Source organism: Eptesicus fuscus, chromosome 5, assembly GCF_027574615.1.
Source record: "Eptesicus fuscus isolate TK198812 chromosome 5, DD_ASM_mEF_20220401, whole genome shotgun sequence".
Classification (NCBI taxonomy): domain Eukaryota; kingdom Metazoa; phylum Chordata; class Mammalia; order Chiroptera; family Vespertilionidae; genus Eptesicus; species Eptesicus fuscus.
Genome location: NC_072477.1, coordinates 29,126,444 through 29,150,938, shown reverse-complemented (window position 1 = coordinate 29,150,938; position 24,495 = coordinate 29,126,444). Strand labels below are relative to the sequence as shown.

General features: G+C 38.5%; 1 protein-coding gene across 2 annotated transcripts in view; it reads left to right on the top strand.

Annotated features, from left to right (window-relative positions):
* The window catches only part of FUT8 (fucosyltransferase 8), a 214,005-nt gene extending 196,859 nt beyond the window's left edge, over nt 1-17,146 (top strand). The window contains exons 9-12 of one of the 2 annotated variants that reach the window (XM_028141569.2): nt 935-1,181; nt 5,604-5,780; nt 10,710-10,860; nt 16,165-17,146. In XM_028141569.2, the coding sequence (XP_027997370.1) occupies nt 935-1,181; nt 5,604-5,780; nt 10,710-10,860; nt 16,165-16,482 (893 nt within the window). In that variant the 3' untranslated portion in view covers nt 16,483-17,146. The remainder of the gene's footprint in view (nt 1-934; nt 1,182-5,603; nt 5,781-10,709; nt 10,861-16,164) is intronic. The other variant, XM_028141574.2, reaches the window with a different exon arrangement.
* Nucleotides 17,147-24,495: the final 7,349 nt, after the last annotated feature.

Sequence of the window (24,495 nt, the reverse complement as noted above, 5' to 3'; positions counted from 1 at the left end):
GATAGGATGACAAAATCTTAACTTGAGTTATCTTATATGTTCAGGTTAATACTTTTTGTTAATGAAAATTTAATTCAGTACATTTTATATTTATGAAATCTCTCTGCCTGGTATCTTTGTGTCTTCTAGTTATTACTATGTGATCTTTAATATGTAAATTAAACTTTAGGAATGCTGGCTATCACATTTTGGTTCTTCTCATTCATTATAATATTGATAGAACAGTAATATTAATGACATTTAGAAGTTGGATTCTGAAACTAATCACCATCTACAAAAATTAGTATCTAATCTCTATTGTAACTTTATATCAATATCCAGGTAAACACAGATTCTATTGTTATCATAATCTTGAATATATAATAGGCCTATTTTGGCCAAAGAAAAAAAAGACTTTAGAATAATCTAATTTTTTTCTTAAAAAGATATAGATCCTTGGTTTATAATTGTATAAGGTATCTTCAGAATCATTTGCTCTGTCATGAAAGTAGTGCAAGAGCCATTTGCTATAATGACAAGCTGCAAGTTTTGAGAATACTTTATGTCTAATTTAAAAAACACACAACAATAATTACAAAGAACAGGACTTGGCCTGGGTGGCTGTGTCCACTGGCAATATGGTCATTCTCTGATGAGCTGCTTTGAGTTCTGGATACCATCCTTATCTGGTGTGGAGGTGTTGCTTTGGCAGCATATTATGATAGAAAAGAAAAGCTATGGACTTGAGAGGCACACCAACCCAAATGTGAACTTGAGCTCTGCCACTTTAGTACTAATAGGTTGGGCAAGTTACTTAACTTCCTTGGTAAAATGAAAATTATACTTCTCTAGGGATGCTATGAAGATGAAAGCACCCAAAGTGAGTTCTTGTTAAATGGCAGTAGTTGTATGAACAGTACAGTGTGGTGATGATGATGTTTTGATATTCTTTCAGGTGAAATAAAGGACAAAAATGTTCAGGTGGTCGAGCTCCCCATTGTGGACAGTCTTCATCCTCGTCCTCCATATTTACCCCTGGCTGTACCAGAAGACCTTGCGGATCGACTTGTTCGAGTTCATGGTGACCCTGCAGTGTGGTGGGTGTCGCAGTTTGTCAAATACTTGATCCGCCCACAACCTTGGCTGGAAAAGGAGATAGAAGAGGCCACCAAGAAGCTTGGCTTCAAACATCCAGTTATTGGGTGAGAATCTGATTTGTTCCTCATAAAGTGATATGGAGTAGCAGGTATATATACCTTTACCATATATTAGGAACTTCACAATCTATAGTTTAGTTTTCATTGCTCCACTCAAAAACGGGTTCTAAAGTTCACCTGAGGCCCCAGGGAGATTAGTCTTCCTTTGTTTACTTAGAATGGCTGAGTCATCATACTTTGTCACCCTTGTTTTATTTATTTACTTGACAAATGTATTAAGCCCATATTTCAGAATTTAGTTGTCTCTCCAGGGGAAACCAGCAAGATGTCATTTTATTGGGAGTATTTTGGATATTATACATGATCGTGTCGTACCCCAACAGGCCATGAGATGAAGCTGTCACATATATAGCTTTCCGATTGCACCTTATTCTTAGGCTTCATTAATTGCCACGGGTGATTATTTTGCTTTTTTGATGTTCTGTCCTGGAAGCTATTTTGAGAACAAGGATATCATTTGTACTGTAAAGTAATGCTAAAATTATTATTTAAAATGAATCTTGACCCACTTGGAAGTTACAATGTATATATGTATTCAGTATGGTGCTTATGTTACGGGAGATATATTAGGAAATCCTGGGAGTAAGAAATATCTAAAAGAGCATTTGCTGACAAGTGTGCGCTCCTATACACGCAAATAAAAAGTTATGGGAAAAGGAGTTTTCCTGGGTCCTGATGCCAGACTTCACACTATGGAAAATGTTCTTTGCACAATGGAAAGAATACTGGACTGGGAGTTAGGTGGCATGGGTAATAGTCCTGACTTTTCTCTATTTCTGGGCCAAGTTACCTAATAGTAGTATTGGGTTTTGATTTTTCTATCTGTAAAAACAGAGTACCTACTATACTTAAAATACCTGCCCTTAAAATGATGAATTTGATAATATTAGGATTAAAAGAGGATTTTGGTTCTGTGGGGAAAAAAATGCACTGTAAAATATTATCACCTTTCAGAGAGACTAATACTGAAAATAGACTTGTAGACTAGACTATGGCATTCTGTTGCTTATGCTGTTTGTGATAAAGTAAGCTATTGATTAATATTAATACACTAGAGGCCCAGTGCATGAAATTTGTGCAGGTGGGGGTGTTTTCCCTCAGCCTGGTCTGCACCCTCTCCAACCCGGGACCCCTCGAGGGATGATCCCAGCAGTCAGACATCCCTCTCACAATCTGGGACTGTTGGCTCCTAACCGCTCACCCGCCTGCCTGTCTGCCTGATCGCCCCTACTCCCTTTGCCTGCTGGCCTGATCGCCCCTAACTGCCCTCCCCTGCCAGCCTGATTGCCCTTAACTGCCTCTGCCTTGGCTCCTGCCACCATGGCTTTGTCTGGAAGGAGGACCCGATGACCGGAAGATGTCCGGTTGACCCTGTCTAATTAGCATATTACCCTTTTATTAGTATATATTGCTGATTCACTCACTTATTTGCAAAGCATGTATTGAATACCTGCTACTGTGGGGGACAGCGATTAATTTTTTCCAAATGGCTCCTTCTGGTTCATTTTAGCCTGTGGGATAAGAGACTTACATAACTGACATTATATGGGGTAGAACATGATAAATACCACAAGAGAAGTATTAAAAGCCTTAAAAGAGGTCAGGGAAGGGAAACATACTTGCGTCTGGATCAGGAAAGACTTCACAGCTGCAGTGTTTGAACTGGATCTTAAAGATGGAGAAAGATAACACTGTAATACTTAAATTATCAGAATACTTCCAACTACATTACCTCATTGATCCTGTAACACAGTCCTGTGAAGTGGGCAGAGATAATTATTTCAGAGGTGAGGAAAGAAAATCTCTGCCGAAAGTTCCAGAACCTTCTTAACTTTGGCTATCCTGTAGTTTTACATACCAGAAAGCAACCCTTATTAATTTTCCATGGACCATCCACCAGATGGAGAGTTGGCCAAGTGTAGAAAATTGAAGTAGCACAGACAACTAAGTTATTTGCAAGTGAGGTGGTATGCTGTAATGAGAGAGGAGTGCACTAGGACTTAGGAATCTGGGGTCCCATCTAGCGTCCACCACTAACAAATTTATGTGACTTTAGGCAACTTACTTGCTCATTATGGGCCTTCATTAATTGTTACCCTTTCCTCATTTGTTTTAAACAAAACACTAAATTAGATGATACTTGTTTTTACTAACATAATACTAAACATTTTTGTGTCTACCTATCATTTATTCATTTTGTTTGTTGAATTGTGAATAAATAAAAGAGCTTGATATCTAATAGTGAAAATCAGTCAGGTACACAAATAACTTTTACTTTTGTGAAGACTGGGTTGAAATGCCTTATGTCTTTTTTTTTTTTTTTAATATTTCTTTATTGAATTCAGAGAGGAAGGGAGAAAGGGAGAGAGATAGAAACATCAATGATGAGAGATCAGTGATTGGCTGCTCCTGCATGCCCCTTACTGGGGATTGAGCCTGCAACCCAAGCATGTGCCCTTGGCCGGAATCGAACCTGGGACCCTTCAGTCTGCAGGCTAATGCTCTATCCACTGAGCTAAGCTGGCTAGGGCAAAATGCCTAATGTTATATGTGCTCACCAGAATGTCTTCAGAAGCATCAGTTTCCTTAACTGTCAGGTGAAAGAGTTACATTAAATGAAATGACTTCTATCCTTCACAGGTCTAACATTCCGATTCTTCCGTAGATATTTCATTATGGTCCTCCATCAAAATATTGGTCCAGGCCTAATTTCAGGAGGACTGGGCGAATTGAGAAGATTGCTAGTGTAGTACTCTGCCACTGCCTCAGACACTCCGCTGCCTTTGATTCTTCTTTCTGTTACATCTCTCCTTTGTTTTTGTTTTTATTTTCATAACTCCCACCCCTCCTTCCCTTGTGTTAGTTTTCATACATACAGAAGTTACTGGCCCCTATTCCAAATGTTAAAGCTAAAGAGTCCAGCTGGTGTGGTTTAGTGGTTGAGTGTGGACCTATGAACCAGGAGATCATCTTTCGATCCCGGTCATGGCACATGCTCAGGTTGTGGGCTCAATCCCCAGTAGGGGCTATATATAAGGCAGCGGATCAATGATTCTCTCTCATCATTGATGTTTCTATCTCTCCCTCTTCCTTTCTCTCTGAAATAATTAAAAACATATTTTTTTAAAAAGCTAAAGAAAGTACAAGGTGAAATTAGTATCAAATAGTGTTTCTTCTCGTGAAAATTTTCACTGAAATTTAATGGAATTGTTCTTTTTGTCTCTCTTCGTCTCTTTGGAGCACAGTGAACAATTCCAATTTTCTGAGAGAAGCAGTGATTAAGAAGGATGAGGGAAGGAAAAGATGATAGAAGTGTTCATATAATATAGTATTCACATCTGGACTGTAGCCTGGAAGGCAAAGGAAAGAATAGCCATGAAGATGCCAGAGTAACTTGAATGAAATCAAACCCTCACCCAGATTCATAATAAAAGGTGGCCTTTGCTTGACCTAAAGGGAAACAAGTCTCCTTTTTCCCTTTTCCCACATATGAATAGTGGTGTAATAATTTGGGGAGAGGAGGAATACAGAAAAGGCAAATTTCAGGAGAGTTGTAATTTATGAAAACAAGCTATGGTTACTATTGTTCTTATTTTCATTAAAATCGCTTTGAAAGCAATAAGATGGGAAGAGAATACTGTGGAAGTCAATGTAGTCTTTAGTGCAAATGGTGTAAACCTCCGTGTCCCCAATTTTATAATTTTGGAGCTTTTCTAAAATAGAACAAATAAGCTAGATCAGTATCTGCTTGTGTTTGATAGAGTGTGAAAGACAGGAAAAGGAAATTCATTATGCCTACAATAAAAGGGCTGGAACAGCTCTATGAACTTAAAAATAGTAAGGAGCCTTCAAAGGTTTGCCTGCTTTGACTGTGCCATAGGAACAATGCATGCAAAGTCTGTGTTTTCTTCAGGCAACTTTAAATTCTACAAGTTGGCAGTTACAGAGTGACCAACAGGGTAAAATGAAGAAAAAGAAAACTTGGCATGAAAATGTTTAATACATTTAATGTTCTATAAGAAAAACTGTTGTCAAATATCTTGTTATATCCAGTTTTTTTCTGGAAGGCTAATTGGCATTTTGTTGCCTAGTATGGAATAGAACTCTGGAATCTCCCACTTATTCCTGATATACCAGTTACTTTCTCTATAAGAAAGCACTCTTTAAAGACTTTACCTACTTTTTAAAATTCCCCTTGTATTATGTTAACATACAAATATATTTAAGATATATGGGTTTGAATTTTTTAATATTTATTTTATTTTTTCAATGGCAAAAAATGAAAGGAAGACAGGTTTAAATGTTCATAATGCCACCATGAATAGGGATGTAAAGTTGAGTACCCTAAGAGCACCCAGTGGGTCAGAGTATTAGCAGCAGAATCTGACTTTGTCCCTCTGCCTCCAGAGTCCATGTCAGACGCACAGACAAGGTGGGAACAGAAGCTGCCTTCCATCCCATTGAGGAGTACATGGTGCATGTTGAAGAACATTTTCAGCTTCTCGCTCGCAGGATGCAAGTGGATAAAAAAAGAGTGTATTTGGCCACGGATGACCCTTCTTTATTAAAGGAGGCAAAAACAAAGTAAGTTAGATGAAGTAGTGATTCTAGAGTGGGGCTCTTTTCAGTTGAAAGGAATCTTTAATTCCCATGATTTGTGATTCTTGTTATACTATTACTGACTATTGGGGTTTTTAAATTCAACAACTGTGCACTTGTGTAACTTGTTAATATCATCAAAACAATTGTGAGGTGCCAGCAAAGTTACATTTCATTCCGAAGCCTCTTGGCTTGTAGGCAGTGTCATCTCTCTGTGACCTCACATGACTTCTTTGTGTGCTTAGAAGAAACAGCAAACTTTCTGGTGTCTCTTCTTATAAAATAAGGCACTAATTCCATTATGAGGATTCCACCCTAATGCCCTTATTTAACCCCAATTACCTCTCAAAGACCCTATCTCCAGATACCATCCACACTGGGGGTTAGGGCTTAAACATGAATTCTGGGGGAACACAAATATTCAGTCCATCACACTAACCAACCTTTACCAATAAAACACACAGGTACTTGGCCTTTTTGCTCTCATATTTTCACTAACAATTACAGGCAACTGAAAACATAAATAAGATATAAGTTTTCATTTTATAAAAATTTCTGGAATTTGGAAGTTATATTAAAGAAACAAAGAATCAAAAGGTAAGTTTTGTAAGTTCAGGAGAAGGATTACTAATATGTATTGAAGAGTAACCTTCATTTATTGAACTTGTCTAGATTTCAGGCACTGTGCTAGGTGCTGGGCATCCATGCTAAGCAAGGCACTCTCAAGGAATTTCCAGTCTAGGTGGGGAACAGACAATTGCTCTATAGAATGAGTAGTGCTATTACAGAATTAACATTGGGTGTTAAGAAAACACATAAAGCACTGATCCTAATTGGGAATTTATTATAGGATCTGGATGAACCTAGAGTTGGCCTTTATTTACTACCAATAAATATGGAATGCACTAAATAAATGTGGAAGTAGGGAATGGGGAGAAGAAACCTGTAGTCTTGGCTCTGCTCAGATAACAAACATTCTGGGATGATTCTGAATTATGTTTACTTCAGTTCCATCAGTCTGAAAGCATTTTATTAATCATTGAAGCTATTTGACTATTTAATTAATTTATTTCTCAGTCCCTTTTTTATGTCACAAATTGGGGTTGGAAAGAAAAACAAATTTAGAATGAGGACTATAATGCAGGTGTTTCTCCAAATCATTAGATAATAATTTAAATCTTATTTCTACCTCCTAAGAATTCAGATTAACCTGATGTAAATTGCTTTTTTTTCTTAAGTCTCTATTGACTACACACACACACACACACACACACACACACACACACACACACACTTATAAACAAGAATCAAGAAATTCACCAGCCAAGTATAAGCCAAGTTATATAATTATAATTCTTACATAAGAATAAGGGATTAAAGGAATGTTTGGGCACAAAACACAATAGAAAGTTTTCACAAGTAATTTTCCAATTTGATATCTAAACCTGTTAGAGAGAAGTAGAAATTGTTCACCATACTCCTTTATTTTAAAATACCACACTGAATTTACAGCTTAGTTGAAAAAAATATTAAAAAATTAATTTTATCTACTCTTTTATTTGTTCTCAAATACATTATAAGCTTTTTTTTTATTTTTTCCTTGATTAACAAAATAATTCATGCTCACTAGAAAATATGGAAGTTGGTAATTATACAAGCAAGGAAAAAATAATGCCCACAATCCCATTACTCAGTGATAGTAACTGCTTCAATTTTGACATATTCCCTTCAGTCATGTACATAGTTACACTATTTTAGTAGTTAATTACAACCTATGTAATTTAAAATCATTTTTTATTAATACAGCAATAGATCAATTTTCTCAAGTCACTAAAAAATCATTATAAATATCTTTTTTAATAACTACATAGCGACTCTATGGATATTCCATTGCTTACTTGACCATTCCCCTAATATTGGATAATTAGGTTATTCATAGTTTTTTAATCTTATAAATAATGTTAGGATATGTACCTAAAATTATCCTCATTATTTCCTTAAGCTACATTTCTGGACTCGGACGTATTTAGATAGAAGTATCTGCGAATCTACAGCTTTGATCCATAACACCACATTATATTTTTACACCAAACAACCCTTGTACTGTATTACAGTTGGCAGTACTTAGATTATGGCAGTAGTAAAACTTGAATTTTCTTTTTGTGGTCAGCAGCTAGTAACTCCTTTTCCCCTTACAGTCTAGGCAGCAGATTTCTTCATATTCTATTACTAGAGGCCCATTGCACGAAAATTCGTGCACTTGGGAGGGGGTCCCTCAGCCCAACCTGCATCCTCTCACAGTCCAGGACCCCTCAGGGGATGTCCACCTGCTGGCTTAGGCCCTCTCCCTGGGGGATTGGGCCTAAGCTGGCAGTCAGATATCCCTCTGGCAGCCCGGGAGCCCTCAGGGGATCTTAGCGCTGCCATGGAGGCGGGAGAGGCTCCTGCCACCACCGCTGTGCTGGCCAGCCATGAGCCGGCTTCTGGCAAGCGCTCCCCCTGTGGAAGTGCACTGAACACCAAGGGGCAGCTCCTGAGTTGAGCGTTTGCCCCCTGGTGGTCAGTGCACGTCATAGTAACCGGTCTTACCTGGTCATTCCGCCTTTAGGGTCAATTTGCATATTACCCTTTTATTATATAGGATTATATAGGATGGGATAAACGTAGTAGCCTTTTATGCATATTTTTCTCTTCAAAAATCGTTTTATTTTCTGAGTCATGAAGAGCAGTATCTTCTTCTGTCTGGAGAAAGAGTTCAGAAAAGAAAATTTGATGTTAGCCCTTTGTTGGTGATGTAAAAATAAATTTTTATGAGGTAGAAGAAGAAAAAAATATTTTTCCTTGACAACCTCTGCAACTTCACAATGGAAGAATTGCTCTGCTGACATGCTTGTGAGCAAGAGACAAAAAAGAAACATGTTTGTACAGAAAGTTCCATGCTCATTATTGGAGATGCAAACTCTCCCTCCAATTTTTCTCTGTGTTTCTTTGTTTGTTTTTCCACTCTCAGTATCCTTCATCAAGTGGTTTACATATAGAGATAAGGCCTGAGGAACTTAGGCACCCTTTTGGTTTGGTTCCAGGGAGGGATCTTTAAGTTAAGAAGGGCATTAATGTTAGTGTCCCTTCTCAGTGAAAGGATCACTCTTTTGTTTCACTGAGCACCCAAACCATGCTGACAAAATCGGTCTTTATTCAAGGATAAAACCTTTGCTGGTGTGCTTTGGCAATTCATCCTCTCCTCCACCCTTCAGCCTTTTCATGTTTATTTATCGCTGTTTCTGCCCCATGCTGGGGTATGCAGCTTTGCAGGAATAACATTAAAAGTCTTTTTGGTTGTTTTCTTTTTAGAATAAATGTGACAGTTCCTTCATCTCCCTGATTTGGAGCTGAGGAGGGCAAAATGTCAAAAATAATGAGGCCAAATGGATCCAAACACTGAACACCAGTCTGAAACAGTGCTCAGAGACTTTACCTTCACAGTCGTTGTTAGAGGCAATGAGAGAGAGAGCTTCGTGGTGGCTGTGAAATCCAAAGCAGCTGTTAAGGGATTAGGAAAAAGTCCCAGGCACAGATAGCATTCCCTTGTTCGTGTATTTATTCACAGTGTTGTGTGGAATGCTACGTGCTGTGATGCAAATAAAAATTAGGCTTAGTCCCAATTTGGGGGGAATACTGTGTGGAGACAGACAGTAAAGTGACTCATAATGTTTCAGGATTTATAAATAAGAATTATTATTTTTCAACAAATACTTAGTGATCCTCTATTACATCCCAGATTGTCTTATAGGTGCCAAGAATAATAGAGTGAATGAAATAGATGAAATGCCTCTCTTCAGTTAGGGATGGTGGAGGTGGGGAATGAATGGATATAGGCAGTAAATAAGCAGTGTATATGTTATGTGCAATGATAATAAGAGCCGTGGAGAAAAATTAAGCAGGTAAAAGGGATACCAGTTGCCAAAGTTCATACTAATAAGGCTATATTTGAGCAGAGATCTAAAGGAAGTAAGGAATAAAACCAGATGGATGTCTGGGGAAAATGTTTAACAGTCACAAGCAATATGTATTGAGCATTTGCTACATGCCAGATACTCTTCTAAATAGTTTATATTGCTTAGAGTATTTACTTAATGCTTACGAAATATATGAAGTAGGTATAATTATTATCTCCTTTTCATGTAACTTCTCAAAGTTTGCATTTTAACTCTGAAAATCTACCTCAGGCACTGAGAAAATGTATTCATTCTATACTAGAGTATAATTACACCTCTAATTCAGACTAGAGTCATTTGAACATATGGTAGACTTTTTAAAGACATCCTGTTTTAAATATCCTATCTCAAGACTACTAAAATGTTACTTGGGTGGACATCTATAAGAAATTTGCCGTCTTAAATGTATTAGAATGGTTTACATTATTGTTATTGGTTAAGATGGTGCTTCAAGGATGGTGGTTAGAGGATAAGTCTGAATTATCGCCAATTCTAAATTAAAATTTTTAATGAAATTTAATCATGATATTTATATTCTAAAGGAAAAGTTCAGTGACCAACTATGAAAGCAGCTTGTAAGACCTCATAGAGCTCACTCATTACAAAGAAAATAGGAACCTTCTGTTTTCAACTCTTTCATGAATTGAGAAGGGACATTTTGATACATCAGTGTGTATTTTTTATGGTATGCCAATGACATTTAACATGCAGGGTACTCCAGAGTGGTTTCTGTCCCACTAGTGGATTCAAAGAAGCTTCATTAACTACTCTCTTGAATGTTATCATTTTAAAGCTCTCTTTACTGTTAGAAAGAGAGGAACTCTTAGTCAAAGGAGGTCTGCCTCCTGCTGATAGGATACTACCTCCTGATAGAATACTGTGATTTCAGTGACTATGTATCAATTTATTTCTTTTTCAGGTACCCCAGTTATGAATTTATTAGTGATAACTCTATCTCTTGGTCAGCTGGACTACACAATCGATACACGGAAAATTCACTTAGGGGTGTGATTCTGGATATACACTTTCTCTCCCAGGCAGACTTCCTAGTGTGTACTTTTTCATCCCAGGTAAGTGATAGTAGGGTATTTTTAAGAGGCCAGTACTTTTTGGTCATATTAGGGTCAGGAAGTTATTGTTTCCTTGTTTGTTTGTTAATCCTCAACCGAGGACATTTTTTCATTGATTTTCAGAGAGAGTGGAAGGGAGGGGAGAGGAGAGACAGAGAGAGAAGCATGGATGTGAGAGAGACATATCGATTGGTTGCCTCCCATGCTCCAACCAGGGCCAGGGACGAGCCTGCAACTGAGGTATGTGCTCTAGACAGGAATCGAACCTAGGACCCTTCAGTCCACAGGTTGATACTCTATCCACTGAGTGAAACTGGCTAGGGCTTTTTTAAATGTTAGTTATCATGATTCTGATGAAATTTTTCTAATATTTGCAAATTATAATTTTTGTGAAAGCATGAGAAGATTCCCCCAAAGCATAGCTGTTTAGGTGCACTGAATATTTAGTTGTTTGCAAGCAACGGTTGAATACATCTCCATTGAAGCCAGCTACTAGAGTTGTTTAAAGTGCTCGGCTTGTTCACAGCATTAAACAGAAACAGCAGGTAATTAAGCTTGCTTAATATTTTCTGATTTTGCACACAGTCAATATTTAACCAGAATCCACCCATTTCTACTATCGATGCACTGATACTGAGAGGCTTAAATGCCCAGCATTTTGTCTCAATTGCTTTATAGAACATAAGAAAGAGTAAATATAATTCCTCTTCAAATCTTATTACATTTCTACCAAGCAAGAAACTGTACATTAAATTTAAGCAATACCATATTAGAATCATGTTTTGAGAGTAATTGTTGTAGATAACTATGTGTTATGGGTTAGGTGTATCTGTTTTTATGAGTGGTACAAGCAGCTCATATTTCCCAGTGGAATATCACCATAGCAATATTTATTGTGGATTTTATTCTGCTCTTTCATTTATGTGCATATTACTGGGTAGTTCATTCAAAATCTGCAAAACAACCATTTGTGCTCAGATTTATACTAGGTGTAGAGGGGATTCCAAAGGAGATGAAGATACAAATACTCACATGAAATAACTACCAAGAAATATAAATCATGTAAGAATAATATATGCCTAAAAGCTTAGATGAAGTTGAGAGGAGAAAATGTGAAGAGGAAATCCACATCATTTTCATGCAAATATAAATAAATGGACAGTTTTCTATTGTGTGACAATGCACATTGTCACAGTGGGATGGTGATATGATTGTTGGAAAGATGCCTACCACAGCCAAGGCTATACGAGCTTCTTCAATATGGAAGAGGAATACAACTTATTACCCAAAAAGCAGCTACACAGCACAGGAGTCACATAGGCAGCAATCCTAGTCAGGAGAAAAACTTCCTTGGCCCTCAGGTTCCCATGAAGCATCCACTGCTGATGTTTCTCCCCAATTAGGGTCACGATCCTGTCTTTGAGAAACTCCCTTTTCTATTCTTGGTCTCTCTCAACTGTTTTGACAGTCTGACTGTGTGTCTACCTGGGCAACAGGTGCAAATAACTAGTACCAACCTCCACACATTTTTGAATGGGTATTCTTAGAAAGTGTAAATCATTCTATGTACCACCTCCTCTGTGGGCCTGCCTAAGGTTTGTTCCTTTCGTCAAGGGTTTCTATGCCTGGGCACCATTGGCATTTGGGGCCAGAAAAGTTGTCGTGAGGCACTGTCCTGTGCATTTTAGGATACTTAACAGCATCCCTGGCCAGTAGCACTCCCACCTCAAGCTGTAACAATCAAAAGTGTCTCCAGACATTACCCAATGTCCTGTAGGGGCAAAATCGCCCTTGTTGAGAACCACCGCTCTAGTCATAAAGCTCTAAAATCCAATGAATATAGCCCGGCTGGTGTGGTTCAGTGGTTGAGTGTCAATCTATGAACCAGGAGGTCACTGTTTAATTCCTTGTCAGAGCACATGCCCGGTTGCAGGCTCGATCCCCAGTAGGGAGCATGCAGGAGGCAGCCAATCAGTAATTCTCATCATTGATGCTTCTATCTCTCTTTCCCTTCCTCTCTGAAATCAATAAAATTATATTTAAAAAATAAATAAAAATAAAATTCAATAAATATATACGTGTTTGAATATTACCAGCTTTACGTGTCGGTAGGCCCGGAGATTCAAGGGAGGTGCTTGATGCTTTGCTTTCCTTCTTCCAGCATTAAAATCACCATAGGACAAAATTACTTATTTTCCCGCTTTGACACTTCCCTTTGTGACACTTAAAAGCATTCTTGTGACACTCTCATTGTCTAATTCCAAGTCCACATGTAGCATAACTGGCCTCACTACACCTGAATTTGATTTTGGAAAGTGCAGTGGGAGAAGAACAGATATTACTTTGCACACTAGAGATTCTCTTGGCCTTGTCTATTTTGACAAAAAAAAAAAAAAAAAAGGATATCTCAGCTGCTCTGAGAAAGCTTTGGGGACTCATGCAAACTAGGCTAGTTGTTCCTCAGGGATAAAATTCAGACTAATGGACCTTTCTCTCCTTTTTAATTGTTATTTTTAATACAGTCATATCTGTGTTTTATCCTTTATCAGGATTTTTGTTCTTACCCATTACCTTGTGCTTATTGGTGTTCTAAAAATGATATAATGCCATGTCAAAACAGAATGAAATAAAAGATACAAAATGTGGCCAGCCACTGCTTTGCAAACCAAAGGGTTTGCCTCATCAATCATGCTATCTGTCAGGTATCAAACCTAAGTACTGATCAGGTGAAAGCTTTCATTTACCTGCCACATGATTTGGACTTGTAAGACCCAGAGAGGAAGCCTAGAGTGATTAAATGCAAACAACAACATTATAGTAATTCTTCTAGCTTTTGCAGTAAATTGCCCCACTGTTAATATAGAGAAAAAATTTTAATTACTCAGAATGTTATATATGGAGCTTAAGGATTAAAGTACCCCTTGTGGACTTGCATCTCCACTGCTGGCTGGCATTATGCATGGAACAGTATTCATTCAACAGATAGTTATTGAGTGCCGATGTGGCAGGCACTGCTCTAGATTCTTATCCTAAGGCAGTTTAGTATGTGGTTGAGAGCCAGAGAGAGTGCTAATTGTAGCTCTGCTGATTACTAGCTCCTTTTTTCTTTACTTTGCCTTTTTTTTTTTTAACTTTTTGGAAATTTACTTAATCTTTCTGTGGCTTAGTTTCTTCATCTATAAAATGTGAGTAATAGTAGCCACCTTATAGGGTTCTTGTGAGTTTTTGAGTTGAAAAAGATGCAAGCAAGCACACTATTAAAACAGTACCTGGACCATTATCAGTGCTCATTAACCTCAGCTGCTATGATTATCACCTATATGAGAAGGATAAAAGGTCTTATATTGCTCCATCTCAGTGTCTGAAATTTCTACCATTTGTTATCACTTTGGCTTAAGAAAATACATGTCATCCAGTAGACTAACCTATCAACAATTATTGATACAGAACATAAACTGATAATAGGATTATTCTCCCAAAAGAAGGCTTCTAGGATATGGGACTGGGGGTAATGTTGTTTTTATGATTGGGATATTTAATAGTGGAGAGGAGGAAGTACATTAGGGTTCATTGCCACAGTGGGCCTTGTGGTCATCCCAAGGTCAGTCAATACAAGGTCATGTATTTCTGGCTAAAGATGATTGAAGAGTACCTGGACAGGCCCTGAAAAGAAGACTCTCAGGTTTGCCCAAGGCCAGCCTGGCCTTATGTTTTATCTTCCTGGTGTTACAGTCCAAACGTGGAGAACAGCGTCTACAGGAGAAAATATGCTTAGCAGTTAACTAGCATACACGGACAGCCTGTGTTCAAAACCTGAATCTACCACTTAATAATAGTGTAACCTTGGGAAAATTTCTTAATTGACCTTTGACATCTGTAAAATAAACATGATAGAATTGTATAGGGCTATTGAGGGGATTAAATTAGATAATACCTAAAAATACTATCTGACAGCAAAAACTCAGTAAATACTAGCCTCTATTATTGTTATTGTACTTTGCTATTATTAGAGCTGCTTTGTTTTAATTTTCTAGTTTCTTCCTTTCCAGAGTCTTTCCTTGATTTTGCTTGTCCTCTGTGGGCCTTTGGCTGAATTTAAAGTTCAAGTTCCAAATCTTTTTAGCCTTATTTGTTATAGTCTCAGTATTCTACCAGTGTTTTCAATTGTACCATGACATTCCCAATATAAAATTAGTTTGTTGATGAAGTAGCAGGTTCGAATGGAAAGTTATTGTCCTGGCTCTGTGTCTAGTTCTATGTCTATTGGTACAGGGACAATAAAACCTCATTAACTGAGATAACTACAACTGGAGATTTAAGAAAATTTGACATGAGTTGAGTTCTCTGTCCACAATGTATATTGGAAGAATTTTCTAAGCAAAATGATAGCATTCTCTCTTATTTCTTCACTATTCTTAGAAGAGTTTCTGCAACCTATTTGTGCTATAATAAGTGTATTTATTAATTGCTTAAAATGTTATACTTCCATGAAGATAGTTATAGTTTAACTTAATCACCAATCATTAAGCTCAAGGAATGATGCTCAGGTTGTGGAATTTCAGCTGACATCCATTCAGTGGGCATGATAGTTATTCTTTGGACAGAAATCTTTTAAATAGCCTTAAATGCATCAGATATATGCATCTTCCCCAAAGGCTAGAATGCTACTATCTACACAGCACACTTAAAACTCTTTAGAATTGAAATGGTAGATACGTTTCGCTCACTTGCCAGTGCTAATAGATTGTCAGTAATTACGTGAATTTCTATTGAAAAGAGTCCTGAGGTCAAGTTCAAATTAGCAGAAAAGAGTATGTGATTGATTAACACTGAATGAAGGAAAGGGAGCAGCAGCATTTTTGTAAAGTATTTATAACCCTAATCCTAACCTTAAAGTCTTCAAGGGCACAAACTATGTCTTTCTCATTTTATACCATTTTATACCACCAGTGCCCAACATGGAGTACTATGTGGTTCTTAGTGAATGTTTATTAAAATTAACTGATTCATATTCTTAAAGTACTTTGCATTATATGTTTTTTCTCCCAGAGACCTTAATTGTAATATTTTATGTTAAAAAACAAAGAAACCACAGATGCAAGCGCAGAATGAAGAATGACTTATGATATATGCTATACCATCACTTGAGAGCAAATGGACTGGAAACTTGTGACTAGAATCCACTACTTCTCATTCTCTCAGTTCTAGTCCTAGTCTAGTTCTGGTCTCTTTGGCTCAGGGCTTTTAGATTGTTCTGAAGGGGATCTTACATATACTAACAATTTTTTTAAATTATTTCCCAAGGTCTGTCGAGTCGCTTATGAAATCATGCAAACACTGCATCCTGATGCCTCTGCAAACTTCCATTCTTTGGATGACATCTACTATTTTGGGGGCCAAAATGCCCACAACCAGATTGCCATTTATCCTCACCAGCCTCGAACTGCAGATGAAATTCCCATGGAACCTGGAGATATCATTGGTGTGGCTGGAAATCACTGGGATGGCTATTCTAAAGGTGTCAACAGGAAACTGGGAAAGACGGGCTTATATCCCTCCTACAAAGTCCAAGAGAAGATAGAGACAGTCCAGTACCCCACATATCCTGAGGCCGAGAAATAAAGCTTAAGATGAAGGAGAAGGACAACTAAACTCAGTTCAAACTATTTGAGCCAAACAGTAGATGAAGAAGGCCCTGTCCTAACAACACGTGGTTAAATGAGTAGACACCCTCAGCATCAGGAGCAGCTGAGAACTGACAGATGTTTTGTTGGTGGAATTTCTCTTTAACAAGGGCTACAATGCCCAAAACCCCTGCACAGTCGAATAATGTACTCACATATAACATGCAAGCAGGTGGTTTTTGACTTTGCTTCTTATTTCAAGATTATGTCTCCATGAGAAAAACACTGCCACATTGTAATTTAAGTGACACAGACATTTGTGTGAGACTTCAAACATGGTGCCTATCTCTGAGAGACCTGATGAGAAGACTTGAACAGCTTCCCACCGCGGGGAGGTGGATTCTCAGCCGGTGGTAGTGTTGCAACCACTGAATTCACTCCAGTCAGCAGATTCAGAATGAGAATGGATGTTCTTGTCTGGAATTTTTTTTTTTAAGTAATTACATCAGTTCATCCACCTCATCTTTAATAAGTGAAGGAGATACATTGAAATAAAATATTCTCATTCCATTAGGAACTTTTGTAAAACAATGCCATGAACAGATTCTTTAGTACTCAATGTTTCTGGCCATTCTCTTTGATAACAAAAAATAAATTTTAAAAAGAAATTTTGTAAAGTTTCTAGAATTTTACATCATTGGATGATGTGGTGGTCAGCTTTATAGTAGGAAATCTATGATAAAAAGAGGAGTTTTATAGTTAACTGGTAACTAACCTGGTCTTAGTTCAAAGAGTCATCGAGCCATTTTCACACTGAAACCAGTTTAGTTGGTGCACATTGCAAGGCTGCTAAGAACACTCTTCCATTCTCTTAGTTTGGACATTGTTTGTTTTCGTTGAATTAAATAATCATACTGCTTGCCCTTAGAGTAACTGTCACCTCCATTTCCAAAACTAAAAACCAGGTTTGTTGGTAACCTTTTTTACTGTAGCTCTTGTCACTTTTGTGAGTTGTGTCCTTTCTCTCCCCCACCACACCCAGGAACCAATTTGTGCCCTTTTCTATCATATCCGGCTTTTGAGAGTAACAGGAATCTTTGGGGTTGGAAAGCTGGCTCTGTTTCTGAAATTTAGTCTTACAAGATGTAGAATTCAGTAAACGAAGGAGAGAAGAATCAGTGTGAAACCCAAAATGGACTTCGGATTATCTCTTCCAAATACTTCCGTTTGGTAATTCCATCTTAGAATCACTTCAGAAGACAGGGCTCTGATGCTCTTTAAGCTTTCTGCATGAACATCACTTTTCTCCTCATAAAAACACTTTCTATGTTCTGTAGGTTGCCTCCTTTACATGTCTGGTGGAGCATTTCATAGCATGTGTTCTACCTTCTGGGAAAGAAAATAAAATAGAAGATCCCTATAAGAACTAGTAGCAGGCCTGGTATTGAATATTAGGAATCCCAGACCGCAAAGCTCTGTCCTTGACATCCTCACCAAGTGAAAATACCTCCACACAAAACCTCTCCACCCAACTTCCCTAAACTCTCTCTTCAGTCAAGTCTCCCAACGAGCAACACTACCTATCGTGTTAGTAAGCAGTTTTCAATTTAGTTTTGGCACAAATAAAAGTCATTTGAGCCCTAACTGATTTGGCTCAGTGGATAGAGTGTTGGCCTGCGGACTGAAAGGTCCCAGGTTCGATTCTGGTCAAGGGCATGTGCCTTGGTTGTGGGCACATCCCCAGTAGGAGGTGTGCAGGAGGCAGCTGATCGATGTTTCTCTCTCGTCGATGTTTCTAACTATCCCTCTCTCTTCCTCTCTGTAAAAATTCAATAATATATTTATATTTTTTAAAAAGTCATTTGAAACAAACATCTCCAACTGAGTTGAATATGAGTTATTTTCTAATTAGCATCTTACTTGTCATCAGAACATCAGTAACGGAGGGTTCCTGATAATAACTGCTTCATATTTCTCTGTATCATGATTATGTTGTGCATTCTGTTGTATTTCTGTGAAGAGTACTGGTGTTTGTTAGCAGGCATTTAATTTCATTGGACTCAAACTGTAAACTGTCTTGGGCAGCAGCTCAAATCTCAATTCATTTTTTTTTTTACTTTAAGCTAGAGTCTTTCCCACACACGTATGGTTTAGGGGTCAGCCAGAGATGTGGACAGAGTCTATGCACAGAATTTGGGGTTCCCTTTATTTGGCTCTCTTTCTTCTTAGGTTTCTCCCCTCACTTTCAGGAGCTGTGGTTGCTCTGATTCTTCAAACAGCCTATCAGCCTAAAAGCCATAAAAATGGAAACTCATCTTGTGCCATTTCCTTCTTTGAAGTTTTACCGTCTCCAGAATTCACCTGATTTTTTGTTTAGTCACCAATGCCTTCAGGCAGTTTATTATTATTATTATTATTATTATTATTATTATTTTGTCAAGAGTCTATAGTTGTTATCATTGGGAGATCTGTTCACTTCCTGTGAGACACTTAACTCCACCATACAGGGAAGTGAAACTCTGAGGCAGAGACTTAAAATGAAAAAGCGTAGCGGAGGAGAGAGAAGCTTAGTCCTATGACAGCCTTCATTTAGACTCATTTAGCCTTAATAGCTAAGGAGCAAGTAGCTTCAAGCAGGAAGGAAAAGGAAGAAACAACTAAATTGTTAAATTTGCAGGCGTGATGGGATAATGAATACTACTGACCACATCATACTGACAAGCTCTTCTGAGTCACTTTTTTGCAAATCATCATGTACGTGATGATGATTCCTCCTTTACTCGCTGCCATGTTGGAATGGCTGATGGTTCCTCATCACCCTTGTATTTTCCTCATGAAAACCTGGTATCTAAAGACTGCATGGTTTTGAATTGAGTGACCAGTGCTGCATTAGGAAGGTTTGGGTCTTTTCCTGGTTACAACAACCTTACATAGAACCGAATTATTATCCTGGACTCATTGAATGGAGGTACCAGAATTCTGTGTATTAATGACAAAGCCATTACAAGAGTGTCTTCCCAAGGGTTTCCTGGTCTTCTCACTCAAGTCTGGTTTAGTACAGACTCCAGTCTGTTTTAGCTGGAAAGTTCATGCCTGTTGTGAAAGGGCTCTTAGCCCTAATTCTGCATTCATGTCCCCAAATGTGAGAGACTGGTTGCTTTCCTCTCTGAGCTTTATTTTTTTTTCTATTATATAGAGCCTGGCTTGTTTCCTGAGTTCCTGCTTAATATCATTGAGGACACCAACAGACTCAGCTTCTGAGGGGTTTGGGGTTAAAGAGAAAAAGCACCTGTAAAAATCTTTCTCATAGAGTGATTATTGTCATCATCATTTAGTTCTGAGAGAATATAATCACTTCATATTCAATAGGTGGTAAAAGTATTGGATCTGAGTGATGCATCTAGAAGAATCTCCTCGGCCTCAATGAGAATAAATTTCCTTATCCAAGTGGTAAGAGACAAGTCCTCTTTGATCATAGCTAGCAGCCTGATGCTTCATTTGTGCTCCCAGGAGGCCACACAATAGCCAGGATCAATAAACCCAAACAGAATAGATGTGTGGCTTGGGTTTTGATGAATCTTGGAACTTGCTGTAACACCTTAATTTATGTCAGATACAGGCTCTGGGGAATTTTTTAAATGCAATGCCCAGAGGGAAGCACAAAGGAGAATTTGGCTCCATACTTACTGGTTCCTGGCAGCAGCCGTCCTCAGGAGAACATGGAGGGGTTGCTCCAGGACCCGTGGCAGGGCAAAGGCAGACCTGGGCAGGTTCTTTGGCTTCAGCTGTCATTGACATTGTGCATGTTTGAACACTTGCCCTTTGACAGTGTATTTATTTTAGGTTCTTTATACAAGTCAGATTCTCCAACTCAGTACCTGTTCAGCTATTCAGCCTTGCCCTCTCCAGTTCAGTTCAGTTGCTACCTGCTTTCTGCTCTCATCCTTAAATAAGACAATCTTGATTTTGTATTCCCACTACCTTTATAGAGTATGATCTCATGTGAATGGTTCCCTGTTACTATTCTGTTCCTCATGCAGTTGCACAGACTATAGTTTGGCTATTGGCATCTCCTAGATATAAAAGGAACCAAATATCTCCTTGGACAGTTTCAGGTAAGATACTCCTGGACCTGAGGTATAGTGAAGCTATGATACTGTGTGTTGTTGGCCATTTAAACTGAAGATTTCAAAGATTTTTGCAAATCAATGTTACTACACTCAAGGGGAGCATAGCTAGGGCATCCTTTGTGTGAGACTATGTCAATCTGAACAGAGTCCGCACTTTTTAAAAGCAATGTATTAAAGGCCACGGCCACAGCCATTTGACATTTGGGAAGAAAGCCAGGAAGAGAGTTCACTCCTACTGACCTCCTGTCATCTGTAACTGTTCTCTATAACCTCTCCCCCGAGTCAATGTCCCATGGAGTCTATTGTTCCCTAACTGCCTGTGTGGGTAGGGAAGAGGCCATTAACAAAGGAAAAAGCCTCATGTTTGGTCATAACCCAGCTGGGTCTGAGGGCATCTGTGGAGGCTGGGAATGTGCAGTGCTTTGTACGAAAAGCACAGATAGTTTAGACTGTGGGTGTGCTCAGCAGCCTGAGGAATGCTGGGACTTTGAGTTTCTGGCTAGTTTTACCTTCCCTAGTGGATTGCAGCCCCTCGGGATTTCTGGCCCAGCAAAGGGAATGCAGGGGAGTCAGTACAAAAGCAGAAGACCTAGTTCTCAGTTTTGTGTCTCCTTGCCATAGTGCCTACAGGCAGGTAATGTCCCGGTGTCTCAAATTCTCAAGGGAAAGATCAACAGTACTCACCAAAGACCACTGAAGTCAGATTGAGAACACCTGGCCTGATTTTGACTGCCATTCAATGTAGACAGGTCAAATAGTGTTTAAGAGCTCTAATTTCTTCATCCGTGGAATGAAATGGTTCGATGTGTCAGGATTTGTAAATAATGTCTGGTTGGGTTCTACATATCTAAATAGAGTAGCTATTAGGCCTTGGCTGATTTTTATTCTAAAGACATAATATGGCCAGATCTTTGTTTTTTAAGATGAGCAAAATCTATTTTTATGCCAAATCTTCAGATTTTTAAGTATTAGTTAATTCAAATAGGTTACAAGGGGAGGCAAATAAGACATATGTGGCTACTTGGTCTGTGGTCTATTAGTTTACAACCCCTGGACTAGATCTAGAAGGTGCTTTTCTAACCTCAAGATTCTGACTCTGGAAAGGATTGTTGGGGTGGGTAACAGCTATACAGTGATTTCAAATTCAGTTGCTGCATGTGTCCCAATTCTTTGGAAATGTTTGCTTAGCTGGCTCTCATCCTTGGGCTCAGAAGTAACTTATATGCTAAAGGACAGCAGAGCTGTGATTGTTCATACCCTGGCCCTCTCAGACTTGGCCTTGAGGATCCAAAGTGGCTCTTGTTTCAACTGGCCTAACCATCAATCTTGATTTCCTACACTCAGGATCACAGACAGATGATGACTCAACAGGCCACAAATTGAGGTGCCTCCCTTATGGAGTTACTGATATTTTTCACCATTGCACCCAAATATCAAGACATCAAGTATGCTCAAGTCTCTGGCTCTCATTGAGAGAGTGATATCAGGACGCTTGGTGGTCTGTAAGAAAGCATGGTGAACTATGAAGTGCTGAATTATTGAAGATGAGCAGACACTGACTTCTTTAAAAATGAGAAGATTGCAAACATATAAAGTTGACAAGTCATGAATAAAGTTTTAGACTGGATTGTTTAAAAAGTGATAACTATGTAAGAACCAGACATATCAGACTATTGTTTTTATATGAGAATTATAATAACAACTAACATTTATTGAGCACTCTGTGTATCTGGAGTTTTCCTAAGCACTTTACCCGGTTACTTGATAGTCACAATAAGGTGGGTACCATCATTACCTTCTGAAGCACAGAAGTCTTAAACATTTATGGAGTGGTACAGCCAGGATGCCGATTGTTTTGCATTTAACCGTTTCAAGGAACACCATATGTATGCATTCTGCTTCTAGGATTTCAGGATGGCATTAAGTATGTTACTGTGGACAAGATGGTAGACTCGGTGGAAAAGTTATAATAGAGAACAGTTAGAGATGACAAGAGGTCAGTAGGAGTGCTGAACTCTCTTCCTGGCTTTCTTCCCAAACATCAAATGGCTGTTAACTCTATCCTGACTTGCTCTTGTAGTTTATTAATACTTTGAAAAAGGACATTGATGGAACAATGTGATATAGTTAAAAGTATAAATTCATCAATCTGCTTGGGTTCAAATCCTGTGGCTTGAGCAAGTAACCTTTCTCTACCGTTTTACCCATTAATTTTAGTAACTATTTCATAAGGCTTTTGTGAGGGTGAAATAACATATGAAAATCTCTTAGTCCAGTGCCTGGCACAAAACTCAACTAATAATGGCCATTACCACTATTTTTACTGCATCATTATCATTTTTTTTTTAGTGACTAAAAGCTGAGATAATAGCAAATTACATTATTTGAGAGAATCAGGATCCCTAAAAGTTGAAATGAAAGGGTGAATCTAGCATATACTCAGGGCAAGAATCACTGCATAGATAATGAGTGCTGGAGCACTTAACATACTGCACAACTTACAAATGTAGTTTATTCTTAGATCCAGAAGGTCAGGTGTGCCCCAGTTCAGCCTGTGGGAGATGGAACTAAAGACTTAGAAAAGTTATTTGTCCATAAACGTAGTATTGCCAGTAGTGTGCTGTGACTTCCCCGACATCTCAAAACCAGCAGTCTCCAGACAGGGAAGGTATTAAATCTCACCTTGAATCCTGTGCTTGGTATTCCATGGCAGCATCTTCAGATATTGGCGAGGCTGCTATGTGACAAAGCAAGTAGGATTGTTTGCGATTACAGAAGTGTGCAGAAGCAGCAACAGTGAGAGCAAGTTTAACTCAACATATGAAAGAACTTCCTATTAAATTGTGTTGTTGATAATAACACAGGCTAATATGGGGGACAGCTTCCTGTCCTTGCAAGGTTGTCCAAGCAGAATTGGATGCCAAAGGGAAGGAACCTTAAGCATATAACAGGTTAGATAATCTCCAATTTCCTTTCCAGCCCTAATCTCCAAAAGGGTCATGGATTTATGGTCACGTTGTAGAGACTGAGATTCCAACAAGGTCCTAAGAGGTGCCAAGCTGAAGCTATGTGGGTCAACAGCCCGGTATAAAGAGGAACAAGGCCTCTCTGTTTGCTACACCAGACCCGTGACCAGGTCTTTCTGTAGATCTCCATTTCAATCAGGTAACTCAATTTCTTACCTAATGAAACAGGCTTTGTAAACCTACCTGTTTAAATTTGGAAACTCCTCTTTTGTTTGCTTTCTTTCCCACCTTTGTTTCCCGGCAAAGCTTCTTTCATAGAAATACAGCTCTCTTTTCATCTAAACTAAGGGAAGAGGACTTTGTGGAGACTAAGGCCAAGAGAACCGAGGAGTCAGTTTCCTTGGAGGCCAAGAGTGGGGGTGACATCCCCTCTGGACTAGATCTGACTTTTCCTTCCTGTTCATGAAATTAAGACAAGTGTGAGTCCCTTCTGAGCTACTTAATTTTTTAAAGTGATATCCATAAACATTGGAGATTGCAAACACCTCACTGCATACTGCTGGTCACCAGCTTGCCAAGAATGAGAACATCTCATGTGTGTTAAGATTAAAGAAAACAGGGTTTCTAGTTTCAAGTTTTGGCTTCTCACCTTGAACAGGTTCGATCTAAATGAGATCATTGCTCTTTCAAGAAATTCTTACTGATAATTCAAATAACCATATTTCTATAAATCAGTAATTGGCAAGCTTTTACTCACTGTCTTTTTTTCTAAGTAGAGTTTTACTGGAACACAACCACACCCGTTCCTTTACATATTGTCTGGCAGCTTTCAGGCTACAAAGCAAAGCTGAGTACTTGCAACAAAGACTTACTGTGTGGCCCACAAGGCCTCAAATATTTACCATCTCTCCTTTT